The sequence below is a fragment of the Poecilia formosa genome, unplaced genomic scaffold (genome assembly GCF_000485575.1).
Source record: "Poecilia formosa unplaced genomic scaffold, Poecilia_formosa-5.1.2 Scaffold6, whole genome shotgun sequence".
NCBI classification, from domain to species: domain Eukaryota; kingdom Metazoa; phylum Chordata; class Actinopteri; order Cyprinodontiformes; family Poeciliidae; genus Poecilia; species Poecilia formosa.
The window spans coordinates 1731253-1744889 of NW_006799945.1; the positions used below are offsets into that span (position 1 = coordinate 1731253).

At 38.7% G+C, this 13637-nt stretch overlaps 1 protein-coding gene and 1 long non-coding RNA gene across 5 annotated transcripts in view; one reads left to right on the forward strand and one right to left on the reverse strand.

Annotated features, from left to right (window-relative positions):
- The window catches only part of sh2d3ca (SH2 domain containing 3Ca), a 56529-nt gene that overhangs the window by 8572 nt on the left and 34320 nt on the right, over nucleotides 1–13637 (reverse strand). For all 4 annotated transcript variants that reach the window (XM_007566481.2, XM_007566490.2, XM_016679019.1 and 1 more), the window contains 2 exons: nucleotides 3820–3948; nucleotides 289–438 (listed from right to left, as the gene is read on the reverse strand). In XM_007566481.2, coding sequence (XP_007566543.1) covers nucleotides 289–438; nucleotides 3820–3948 — 279 coding nt within the window. The remainder of the gene's footprint in view (nucleotides 1–288; nucleotides 439–3819; nucleotides 3949–13637) is intronic.
- On the forward strand, nucleotides 502–7989 carry LOC103147907 (uncharacterized). Its single transcript, XR_477298.2, has 3 exons — nucleotides 502–1639; nucleotides 7556–7836; nucleotides 7909–7989. It is a non-coding gene; the product is annotated as an uncharacterized LOC103147907 (long non-coding RNA).

Consider the following 13637-nt stretch of genomic DNA (forward strand, 5'->3'; position numbering starts at 1 on the left):
TAGTCTCATAATATCACTGTTGTTGAACACAGTGACTCAATGGGCGAACTCCCAACAGATGAGAACAAATGCATCATCAATGGAAACAACTGGTTGCAAACAACTGGTTGCAATATGCACCTGATCAGATTTTTACATCCTCATTGTCTCTTTAAACATTTTTCCCCACTAAACTTCGCTTTTTAAAATGTAATAAAATTATGAAAGTTAAAAGTATTTCATATTTTCACATCGACTGCTTCATATTTTCCTGCTTAAAGATCCCTGCCCTAGCAGAAGTTGACGTACCTTAGTCTCATTTGATTTCACCAGAACTTTGCTGATCTTGAAGTGGAGCACCTCATTGTCCCATCGACAGGTCAGAACGTAATCGCCGACATTGGTCAGGGAGTCTCGCACAAGGAAATCACCGTTTCGCAAAACCAGAGACTCAGAGACCTGAAAGGAAGAGAAAAAGCCCAGTTAAGTTAAAAAAAAAACAAACAAAAAAACAAAAAACTACAATGCAAACAGAAAAAGAGCAGCAAACTCGGCTACATTAGTTGTGGCATGTGTATGAATAATTTGTTTGTCACAATTTGAAAGATGAATAAGGGACTTAGGAAATGTGTGGTTATTTATAACAGTTCTTCAGGACTTAGTGCTGCTGATCAAACATTTGTCCTAGTGTTAAACAGATTTTTCACACCGATTCAGTTCTTACGATCCACTTAATACTCTACAACACCAATGAAGAGCCAATCTAGAAAACTAATGTTCCATTCACGATCAACGAATAACGTATCACTGCCAGCTAAAACTAAAACGGCACTTGTGGGGAAAAAGAAATACCAAAAATCCGTTAATTAGATGTGTGGGAAAAAGAGGCGTTAAAATCAGCCTGAGGAGTGTGTCTTTTAAAGCAACCTGTAAGAAGGCTGTTTGTGAAAGCAGAGGGTGAGAAGCGTTAAATTCTTTAAACAAGCCATGAAATATGCAGAGCAACAAAGCCAAAAGGAAAACAGTGTCACAGGCCAGCAGGAGGCAGCAAATGCACAGATCAAAAGGCCTCAAATTCATGCAAAGCTTTTATCTCCCCCAGTGCCAAATGTTATTCTGTTAAAAGGAGTAGGATTGTGTTATTAGAAATTTAAAAAAAAAATATGAAGGGAAAGCTATATAACTTCCTTAAAAGTGAGATATTTTAACTTTAAAACTAGAGGATGAAGAGCATAATCAGGAGGGATGGACGGGATTAAAACTGATTAAAATAAGCTCACTAAGTGCTATCTTGGTAACCTGGCCTGGGGTTTCCCCCAAAGTTTAAACTGGGGGAAAATCCCTGAATATATGAATATTTCATGTAAATCAAAGGAGCAAAAAACATGCAGATGGCACAAGTCGGTGTTTTGTGTTCGAAAGAGACGCAGGTTGATCAAGAGCCAGGGAGACGAAGATGATGAAGACGTACCCTCCACATGTGCTCCCAAAACTGTGTGTTTGTGTGTGTTTGCGTCTTTGTCCCCAGCTGTGAAGCTCAACTGCGTACATCAGCAACATACGCAGCTGTCTGTTTGGCAGAGTCTCCCTCCTTCCGAACGCTAAAGCACTCGCTGCCGAGCTGCGACAGATGATGGGCTTCATTAATCAGTGTCGTTCTGTGAGTAAACCGCCTAAACTGCGCCTTTCAAAGCCAGAGATGATGCCGGAGTAATCACTCTGCTAATACCGTGCGATTACAGGCACGAGTGTGTTCTGTGAAACATTTGTTCCATGTAAAAAGAATTTCTATTCTTATGCGAAACTGTTGCTTATTTCTTTGGTTTCGGATTTTTGCGTGTGTAACCACCAGGGTGAATTAATCTGGAGGTAGAGTTACACCCTTTTTCATTTGTGTCTAACTACTATTCTTGCATTTGTTGTCTTGAAAACAGACCAACATTCAAAACTGTTGTAATTAAGATAACTTTTTTTTTTTTAACAGGAAACAAAAATAAGCCTTAAAATTCCCACGACATGTTGACTTTTAAAACTCTTAAAACATGACCTACACCCAGCTGGGAAATCCTTTGATAACGTTACTAAAATCAGTTGGTGTCTACTTATTTTCCTATAAGTTTCTGCTAAGAATCTATAGTTTTTGTTTTGCTTGACAACTAGAAAATTGTACTTCAATTTCTTCAAAACGAAATTAGAAAATACCAGTATCATACAAGTTTCATCTTGAGAAGTGACTGAAAGTCAGAGCCTCGAGCGTCTTGTTTTTGTCTTGCAGTGAATGCATCTTATTGCACTAAAAACAAATTTCTTTGTGTGAATGAATCATTGACTGAAGAAGGTGTAGTAAGATATTTTCAGCAACAGCAAGGTGTTTAAAACGAAATCACAAAACTGTTCCTCCTATTTCTAAGGAAACAAAATCATTTTGAGCCACGGCTGTGATGTAGATGATAATATGCACTTTCAACTTTTATTTTATCTTCTTGACGGTTTTTTCCCAAAAAATACAAAATGTAAAAAAAGAAACCGAAAGCTGAAAAACAGTAATTTCCAAACTCTTTGACCTCCAAAATATTTCCGAAATTGTTTTGTTAGATGTTTGTTGTTTACAGCCACACCAACACATTTTTTCTTTTCTCCTCCAAATTTCACACATGGTTTCACATGTTTTCAGCTTCTGAACTCAGACGGTGTTAACAGATCTGTAAACAACCTTTTTTTTATTTTTTTTTATTTTGACCTTCTACATCTTCCGATACACTCTCCGATTTATCTGTGCGCTTTGTGTAAAGCTCTGGATACAGACATATTGTTAAGAACACACGGTCCTTGAACTGTAAAATTCAGCTTCAACACTCGTTCATTAACTACATAAAGTCTTTAAATCATTCATTCATTTTCATTTGTGCTTTTTTGCCACCAATTTGCATCTAAATTCTGACTTGCTGTCTGTGATGTCTAGCAGGTCCCTCCACAGTGACCTTGTGCTGGCAAGAAATTTTCATGCATACATAATCATAAAACCTCAGAGAAAAAGGTCCCACACAGTCACAAAAAAAGACAACTGGGAAAAGTAGAAAAATAACAGGGATGCTAAATCCCTAAACTCTGAAGCTTTGGAAGTTTTTTCTAAATCTGGAGGATGAAGGACATAGAAGTCTTAAGTGCTTCTGTAGCAGCAGAAATAATACTCAGTCCCACTCATAATAAATCCAACCAGGTAAATTCCAGATTTCAATTAGACAGTTGACAAAGAAGAGTTGTCCACCACATTAATGATAGTTTAATATTTTTGGTTTTTGTGCATTGAACATCCACCTAAAGGTCTCAAATATGTTTGCAGTTATGTATTTTAGCATAAAGAAAACTTACTGTTTTAGGTGAAAAGGGTATTTGTATCTTTACAACAATTTAACACTAAAAAGCATTCTTTCTCCAAACTAAACACATTTTGAAATTAGCCATATCTCCCCATTTATTGCACACAAAAAAAACACAGTCAGCTTTACTTGAGACGGTAATGCTCATAGTTACCACCAAATTACTTAATTCATTCTTTTTTTTTAAAGATCACATGAGGAAAACTGATATTTAAAAAAGCATATATGATGAATTATTTATGACTGAGCTACATTCTTTAGGAGTGTTGAAAAAACGGAATAAACAAAAGCAAACCAAAAACTTAAGGTTTTAAGCTTCTAACTAAACCCACCCGGGAATTTTGTGAAGCATTCGTTGGTAATGGAAGTTATTGTGCTTGAAAATTTTTATATTGCTGTTATACTGTCTTTACCTTGTGTAGTCTGACCAACAAGTAAAGAAACCCGGCAGCACTAATACCTCTCTGGGGATGTGTCCATGGTACCAGCCATGGCTCCGGATGTCAGCAGGGCTCAGTTTCAACTCCTCTTCCAGTTCTTTACGAAGTTTCTCTGGCGGAGACTCCAGCAAGTATTTCTCCTTTGAGAACTGTGACAAATGAGAGATAAAAAAAAGGCATCAGTCCAAATGTAACTGGTCAGACAATACTTATATGGATGTAAACAAAAAAAGGTGATAAAATTGATCAACAATAATAACTATTGCAAAACAACTGAATTTTTAAAAAATTAAACAAAAAATAAGATTCCCATCAAACAGTTATAACAACAGTGATAGGTCTGTGCAATACAAGTAATCACAAAACAGACACCTGTGCTGCCTTCTGCGGCAGTGCTGCCGTAGGGAAGCTTCACGATGCGCAAAATGACGCACATACCCACTTCCCCAAATACACACAAAAACACTAAAATACCACAAACAATAAGCTAAGAGAAAATCCATTGAGGAACAAGTTAATCGTTTGTTGTTTATACACACTGCAGGGACAGAATGTCACTCGTTAAGTCTTGGCCACTGAGAATGGCTTGGCGAAATTACCAGCCCAGTCATAAAAGCACAATACAAATACTTAAAATTTTATTCCAGTTTAAGATGCACTGAGAAACTGGCTCTTGACTGTAATTGGATGATCTGTAGCTCGATTCAGAAACTCAACAACACTGCCTTTCTCAGTCAGTGAATGGTCCACATGTAAACCACTACCAAGCTGCTCTCACGAAAACTGTCTTCAACACAGAGAGTAAAAAAAAAAAAGTTATCAGTATGAAGGATGTGTTTAAAATGAGGCCTGAGGAAGCACAGAGATGCAAGACGTTAATCTCTGTGACATGTCAGACACGTCTGCCAGTCAGGCTGCAAGAGAAAGAGCAGGACATTGAACAGAAACAATAAACCGAAAAGAATACAGCAATGTTGATCTGTTTTATCCACTGGAGCCTTCAATGTTCTAACATTGGCATTATTTTTTGCAAATTTCATAGTTAAAGTAATACGTGGCCACTTCAGCACTGCAAACTGTGCTAACTATTATATAAGATGCTATAAACAGTTTGAAACACAGATTTAGGACATTAATAAAACCCTCCTTTACGGGAAATGCTCTCAGTGACATCACATCTCAGTGATGTGGTCATATAAACACCTACTGCTCACAGTAAGAAAGCTGGACTGAAAATATTTTGAATGCTGTTTTTGTAATATCAGTTCTTCGAGAGAAATCATAATTTGCTGACGCCTGCGGGTCAAAGCTTTACTAAAGCCAGACCTCAGAAATTGGCCAGAAAATTCTGACTGTTGCATCTCTTAATATGGTTCATAAATGATCACCAAAAGGAAAGAAAAACTGCTGCAAACACACAACACAAGGGGCCCCTAAGCTGTGTGAGTGTGAATCAGTAAAAACTGCAAACATTCAGCTCATTAGACAATGTTTTTTTTTATTTTTATTTTTTATTGCGACCAAGGCGCTTAAAGGCTCAGGAGGTAGAGCAGGTCATCCACTAATTGAAGGGTCGGCGGTTTGATCAGCAGCTTCTCCAGTCTACATGTCAAAGTGTTCTTAGGAAGAGCCTCAATTATACACACAGCCAACTAGAGTGTGTTCATGGCAGAAGGGGATTTCTATGGGCAGAACAGAGGCTTTGTATGTTAATGCTCTGCTAATCAATCAGAAAGGAAATGTCTGAATGCAGCTTATTTACAAAATAATTTTTCAGAATAACTGAAAACAGTTTACTTAGGTTAGATTTACATTTTATATCCATGTTATTCATAATTCATTACCTTGCCTTCAACTTGCAATAAATCCCTTTTAATTCCTTCAAGTTCACCTAATCTGCTCTAGTGCTATTTGCATGGAGAAAAATGGGAACTCCCTAAATGGGACCCCGAAGCCACTGTAACGACTGATGGCTGTGGAAAGATTGAGTTCAGACGAGCAGCCTAACATAATTAATGCACAAGGCAGGCACACACAAATATCTGCGTGCACACACACAAACTTTTGACAGAAATCTGAACCAGGATAAAAATCCACAAAGGAATAAAAAGTGAAAACAAAATCTTCACGACTGCCAGTATGAGGAGGAATGCGACTGGCGACCAGAATAAACAGTAAACAACCTTGTCGCAAGGGCTAATCTTTTCTTTTTTTTTTCCTAATATTTGCCCCAGATATGTTGCTCTACCCAGAACTGGTGTCGTTCAGTGATACACTATCAAATACACACGGTTCACACAAACAGCTCCTGAAAAAGTTCTAGCAAGATTGTTGTCTGACGTTTCAGGGACAACACAAACATTACGAGTAAGGATGGGAAGCTGTAATGACCCCTTTATGTACAGCGTGTTTTTTTGCACTGCTGCACAAGTGTCCGCATGTGATACGAGACTCAAACACACAATCTTATCACCTTCAGGTTGCTGAGAGGCAAAATTATTAACTTCCTCCTCTCCTCCTCGCCCCTCTTCTCTCCTATAATCCTCTGGGGAGGATGGAGGAATATCACCACGGAGGTGAGGTCTCCCAGATTAGATTCAAGGTGTGTGTGAGTGGGTCTGTGTGAAGGTGAGAACAGGCCAATAAAAAACAGATGGGTCAAGTGTGCCGTTATTGCTTTCCCTCCCCCGTCTCTGTGGAAACCCAAGAGGTACCTGGAATGGAACTGATGCTCAACAGTGAAGTCAATGTGTGTGTGAGTGTGTGTGTGTGTGTGCACGCACATATATATCTATATGAAGGGTTATGAGGTAAATTGAACTGTCAACATGGCTCTATTTATGACAGGTTTCATGAAATAGGCTGACATTAAAGGGGAAACACTGATGGAGACCAACAAACAATAGACAATAAGAGGTGACACAACAGGCATCTGTATTCTAATATGTGAAGGCAACAAAACCCACACTAAATCCTTTAGAAAAAAATACTGTCTATGAGGTGTTGTTTCTGCAACGGCATGGCTGGTACCCAAGTATTTGAAATGCTCGAGTGCTTTTCTTCACAACCTTTGACTTTACAGAACAAGGTTTTGGGTCAAGCAGGCTTAAAAGTTATTGACCTTTGAAAAGGGTCCAGATTCAAAAGTTGGCTCATGCTACTATGTCATGATATACAAAATTTACTTTTTTTTTTCTATATCTGTACATTTAAATCTTCAAAGTTACATTTTCAGTTTGTGAGTTTGATCTTTAAGAGTTTAAATACATACACAGGACTACATATCTATAGTCTGGCATTTTATGGACTATACAGCGCACCTCACTATAAGCCGCACCCACAAAGTTAAAAAACAAACAAAAAAAAGGAAACATACATATAAGCTGCACCGGGTCATAATCCGCTGGTATCTCCGCCACTCTCGGCTTTCCAACATTGATAAATCTGCTATTAAGGACGCAGCTCTGCGTACCTTGGATTCGTTCATGCCGAGTTTACGTACAGTGGCTATCAATCTGTACTGCCAGATCGATAGCCTTCAACTTAAAAGCTGCAGGGTTGAGCCCCTGGAAGGTGCGGGGGCAGACCCCGTTGCTGTACCTGTGGCTAATCAGAAGAGGGCTGAAGTGGAGTATTTAGACGGCGGCTGGCAAACACTCCGGTGCCTGAGTGTTAACCTTGAATGGTAACTATCTCTGAGCTAGGCCCTCTGAGTTAAAGTCTGAAGTAACCTTCGTCGTGTTTTTCCCTCGTCAGGTCGTACCTGTAGGACGCCGAACCTCAGAACGGTCTCCGATTCGACCAGCCTCCCGAGGAACCTTTCCTCTCTCTGACGCCTCAGGTCTTACCTGCTGAAAGCCAGATCCTTGTCCCTGGATAAATCCAAGTTCTCAGTTTGCCAGCCGTCCGCTACAGCCTTTCTTACCTGTCCGCCCTCCCACGTGCATCGCTCGCCGAATTAGCGAGCTCTGGATCTCCGACCTCCAGCAAGACCAGGCGACATCCTAAACCCAGCTCATTTGCTACTCTTTTCCCAAGTAAGACTCTCCGACTAGCTCCGCTAATTATTCAATTATCGACTGTATTTACATCAATCCTCCTATTTACAGTTGACGACCCGGCAGTCCCAACCCTGTTTCCAGAACTCCCTCTCCACTCTTTATTTAATAAACCTTATTATTGTGATTTACTCTCCTGATTGTGTTCTTGAATGTGGGTACGTTCACTATCACCCGTTATGACAGCTATAAGCCGCGTGGTTCAAAGCATGGAGTAAAAATAGTGGGTTATAGTCCGAAAAATACGTTATTTACCTGCAAATGTATTCATTTAGCTCAGTGAGAATGATTTTTAATCTTGATCTGCTAAAGGTGAATAATTTTGAGCTAAACTTTAATATCAAAAGAAATCTGCAAGTTAGTATTGCTAATAGCTCGTCTGGATACTAGAAAGAACAGAAACAATTTAATCTGTTTTGCAATTAGACTGCATTCAATTTAGGTGCGTTATCACTCCCAGATCAGCTACTTTGAGACAAAATGGATCTAAAGTTGTAGGGAGAAGCAGAAGAAGATGATGAGCAAGGACAGTTCTTAAATGCTGTGAAAGCGAGTAAAACATCTCTTTCAGAAGGATATATTACCCCATGGCAAAAGTGGAACAATGGGAATAAGTAGAAGGGGAGTCAGTGACAATGACTAATGTGATGTTTTTATTGCAGTTACAAAGATGGAGAGGATACCCTTTACTATCCTGACTGCTTAGTCTCAATTCTCAGGGAGTATCTACTTCCCTTTTTACTTTTAAGAGTAGATCTTCCTCTGCCACATTTATTCGATTGTTTTTACCTTGTCCAAAGATTTTTGTCAGTGTGTGGCAAAAGCTTTTTTAACTTTACCAAATGATGGAAAAGATCAACTGGTCATTACGGTTAAAAGCTGTGAAAACACAGTGGGATGGAAAATTTTGATCATTTCTGATTTGACAAAATTATGAACAAAAAGGAAGAACCATTCAAGAGACATTTCACACCATAGCAACAGCTAAAGTAATTTTCTATAATTTATTAGTTTACTGTAATGAAATCTTTCTTAAACATGACTGTCAGAAGGTAATTTGATTTAATCGGGGACAATCTGTAAAAAAACTTTTTTAGAAAATATTACACTTAAATTAGGCATATCTGACATGCAAGTACTGTTATTACTTGTCTCCACAATACATATATATATAAAGCTCAAGGAACACCACAGGCTTTTATGTACACTCTTAAGACTGGTATGTACATTTTGAACATGCCCAGAAAAGCTTCAAAGTTTGAATATTATGTCACTTTCAAATATAAACATTAAAGTTTTCATTCATTGCATGCAAGAGTTCACTCATTCACTGGCCTTTTCTTGTTGACGAGTTGCACCAAACAAGGAAATGAGCACAATTCATTAAGAGAATATGTAAGTGTTTCGAGTAAAGACTGAGTATCACAGTATCCCTAAAGGGCAGTTAAAAGCATCATGGTGAGACCCAGAAAACGGTTAAATTAGGAGCAGACATGAAAACAGGCGAGAGGAAAACGGGCACATGAGCACAGCAGGAACTCTCCTCTGCAGAGACATGAGTAAAGTCAACATAAAGACAAGACATCAAACATTCAGGAGGACATAGAGGCAGACAGACAGACAACAGAAACTCATTAATGTAGACAGAGAGGCAGACGTGGAGGAAGACAGGTAGCCCATTAGCGGATGAGAGGGAGTTTAGGCAATTTAGCAGCTGATGCAGGAGTTTTTTTTTTCCCTAGGGAGGGTGAATGGAGTGAAAGGGATTGGTGTATGTGAGCGTGCACAATGACAATGTGTTTTGGTGTGCATCTTTTGATGCATCCCTATGTGTATGTGCATATCTGTGAGATCTACAAAGACAACTCTGGTATTTTTAGGGCACATGAGAGAAAACACCAACAGGTAACAACAAGCGACAACGCAGAGAGTCAGAAACTATGACAAGAGGCTTAGCTGGTCAGCACACGTGTGAAAATGAGTTAAAGATAACATAGTGTGACCCATCACCTAATTTACACCAACGTTCACTTTCAACTGCTGTTCTCACTGCATGCCAATTACGCGGTTTCGTCTCATGGCTTTTACACTCCCTCCAAGTGAAAATTGACATCACTATCACTCAAAATCATGAAGTAAGAAAATAAATGAAAGGGACGATAATGGGGAGAAATTCAAAATATATGCACATATTTATGCATACATTGCACACCCTTCTTGGTATGTTGTATGTGTGTCTTACTGTGGTTCTTTGAATTGGCTTTGTGTGTCTCGCTCTGAACTGATTACGAGCTCCGTCCGGTTTGCATGCTCTCTGCCGGCACAAAATTAAATATTATAATTGGGAAAGTCCAAATCCGGTTTGAAATAACAGGATCAAACCCGATCAAAGCACTTTTAAAGGTTAGTTCCAGGGTCTTTGAGAACATCGCCACTGTCAATCAGCCATTTAGGTCAGCCAAAACACGTTTCTGCTTGTGGAGAAATGAAAATATCAATAATGCGTACAAAATATAGAAGCTATTTGCAGGCCATTAAAGCTATTATTTCTGTCATAGATAATATACACTTTCATACCTGATATGAATAAAACTACATAAAAAAAAACCTGAATAACTATCCTAAGTAAGAACAGCAGCATGTGATCCTGAGAGAACAGGGAACAAAGGTTGGCTCTGTGTTGTTATAGAAGAAAACCATTTCTGTACTATCAAAAATAATTTAAAAAACGTTTATTTTCAAATATTCTTTTAGGTTGTTGCAGATGTAGTTTTAGTTTTTTTCTGTTTTTGCAACAAAAAAATGACCTGATTTTACCTATCAGCTCAAAGTATATGCATCAGATATCTGTTATTTAATGTCTTTGATTATGTCAGTCAGCCCGCCATTGAGACATGTTAATTATGTCTTGACAAACCTACATAATGTAAGAAATTATGCAGATGTGTTAGGTAGGTTTTTTTTAAGTTAGAAAAGTATAGAACATTAAGGAACAAAAGAAAGTATCCATACTGCAGTGAGGAGCTGTTTAAAGGCAAAGGATATAAGTAGGAATTATTATTACCTTAAGTCACCTAAAGCATTTTTGTGTAAGTGTCTACTGTGTGGAAACGAATGAAACTATTGGACAGAGAAGCACGACAAAGAAATAGTTCAACAATATAATGACAGAAATGGTTTATGCTGCAAAAGTTTGCTCGGTTTGGTGACATTAATTTGAAAAATAAGCCCTGCATACGTACCCTGCGAAACAGTACAGCAATTTGTAAAATAAAGTAGTTTATTTCAAATTCTCAGTGCAAGAGCAAAATGGCAAGAGAATAACGAAAGCCGGGCAAATCTTGGGTGTGAAGGCGCGAGTAATAAATGAAATGGAAAATGTTTGATGACAAATCTAAAAAGCTGCAGTAAAGAAGGAAAGCATCTGGCATTTACAAGCGAGTATGGAAAGTAAAAAAAGAAGGAACGCATTCCAACAGGAACAGCACCAAACAAAGGAGAAGAATGCACTCCAAACAGACGGCTGCACTCAGTTTTAAGCTCGCGTCAGAATGTTGGGTCTTTCTTCTCTGGCCGGCGTCAGAAGGCTGGGTCTTTCTTCTTTGGCCGGGGGGACAGCCTCTAACCCTGTTGTCAGGGTAACACTCTGAACCGTGGTGGTGTTAGTGGTGGTGGGGTGTTCCCACCTTCTGAACACACACACACACACACACAAAATCTCAAACAGGCTTTAAGGCAAACGGTTCAGATTTCAGAGAACCTTCCTTCACGTTTATCTTTCTCCTTCTTCTCATCGCTTCACCCCTCTTCATCCAGATGTCTCCCCTTCTCTTCTGGTGATAGGGTCACGGATTACTGTGAATCCTCATATCTTCCATTGCAGCCACAAACACAGTGGCTCTACACCTTTATGAAGGTTTATGTTTACATCTATGCTTAATATCAATCCTTTCCAGATTGTTGTAATCCCTGTGCTGTGGCCTCCTGGCCATTGTCATAGATGCACATCAAGTTACCTGGTCAATGCTTTATCCATTGAAGGGGATTGCCTGTAACATTAGATCTCTTTATTTTTCTTGGCAAGATGACATGCAGTGGGATTCAAAACAAATTCAGCTTTTATTGATGCTATTAAAGCAGCTTCTATCATACACTTAAGTGTAAATTTGGTAAAGCATGACTTGAATCAGAAAACCTCAAAAGTGAGCCAAATGGCTAAACTATGACCTCTTTTGATAACAGAAGAGTGCATAAAAACAAAGTTATGGTAAAATGAAAATTAATTGTTTTTTGTCGATGCAAAGATTATTTTATTTTATTTTTTTCCAAAATTAGTTGAATCATCTTTAAGTTCTTCCTAAAATTTTAGTGCAAATATCTAAAATGCATCCACTGGGATGTGAAAGGACAGTCGGTCTCCTTCAGCCAGATACATCAAAGAACCAACATCACAACTGATCAATAATTGGTGTTAAAATAATAATAATAAAAATACTAAATAATAAAGTAAAACTACAATGTGACAATGTTAAATAGTTCCTTTTTTTCTTTATGTCTATGTAAAACGAGTTGTTTTGTTTTTTTCTTTTCACAGAGCATCTCCCACATTTTGAAGCAGTCTGTCAGCTGAGCAGATGCAGATTATAAAAAATTCATCGCTTCCCATGATCTCATGTGAAAACACTTCAGGAAAATAAAAATGTAACCAATCGAGAAAAGAGTGAAGTGATAATACAATCCGAATTGTTCAAAAACCCGACAGATGCACACCAACCTTAACAACTTTGTCACTAAACCCGAGATATGGAAAACTTGACATATGAAAACAAACAAAAAAAAAAGGTACTCCACCCTGTTTGTCCATGTGCACAAACTCTCATTATGATTGAGATATTCCTGGCACTGGAAAAGACAGATAAAAGTGACAGCTCATGTGTCATTTAATCACCGCGTATCAGGAAGCAAACTGGTTTATTTGCAGAGAAGGAGCGAGGAGGACTACTGGTACACGCTCAAGAGTATGAGAGTGATAACAGTGACCTTCTGCTGTCATTAGGAATGAGCGTCTCCTTCATGTACGTTCACGCAGAGCATCCACCCCTGGAGGCAGCTGGATGCTGATGTATTATATCGCTATATGCACACAAACGCTCATATACAAAGCACTGCTGTAAGCTGTCAGTCAGCCTGGTATCACCGAGACCCCCTGTACTGACAGACAGCTGGTGGACAGGATATGACATACACCCACACCCCCACTGAGACTGCAGGAAGCCCCTGTCTCAAAATTACATTAATCTCTGATAGTTCACCTTCATTTGCCCCAGGCTGCCCAGTCAGTGTATTCTAGAAGCCCTTAAAAGGTAGAAAGCAACAGAAACAATGCAAGCCAACAAGGTGGTGGTGTAGGTGAGAGAAGGAGAAAAACTCCAGTAACAATAAACGCGCTACCTCCAACAATCAAGAGGAAAGGGCACAAGCTACTGTGTAGTCTGACAGAAACAACCCCGGGGAACAGAGTCTTCAATTCACAATCTTCCCCTTCTAAAGTTTAATTGCTGTGATATTTGCAAGTGAGCCTGAGCAATCAATATTCCTGTCAACTCCCTGTCTTTTCTCTAATCTAAACTCTAGTTTGAAACTATTATCCTCAAGATACTGACTGAAAGTGGCTTTTCAGGATCTCTCTGTGGGTAGCAATAGCTTTAAAGTTCCAGTATGAAAGTATAGCAGATTTAAGTTTTCTTTAAGCAAATAACAAAACACTGAAGAAAAAGAAG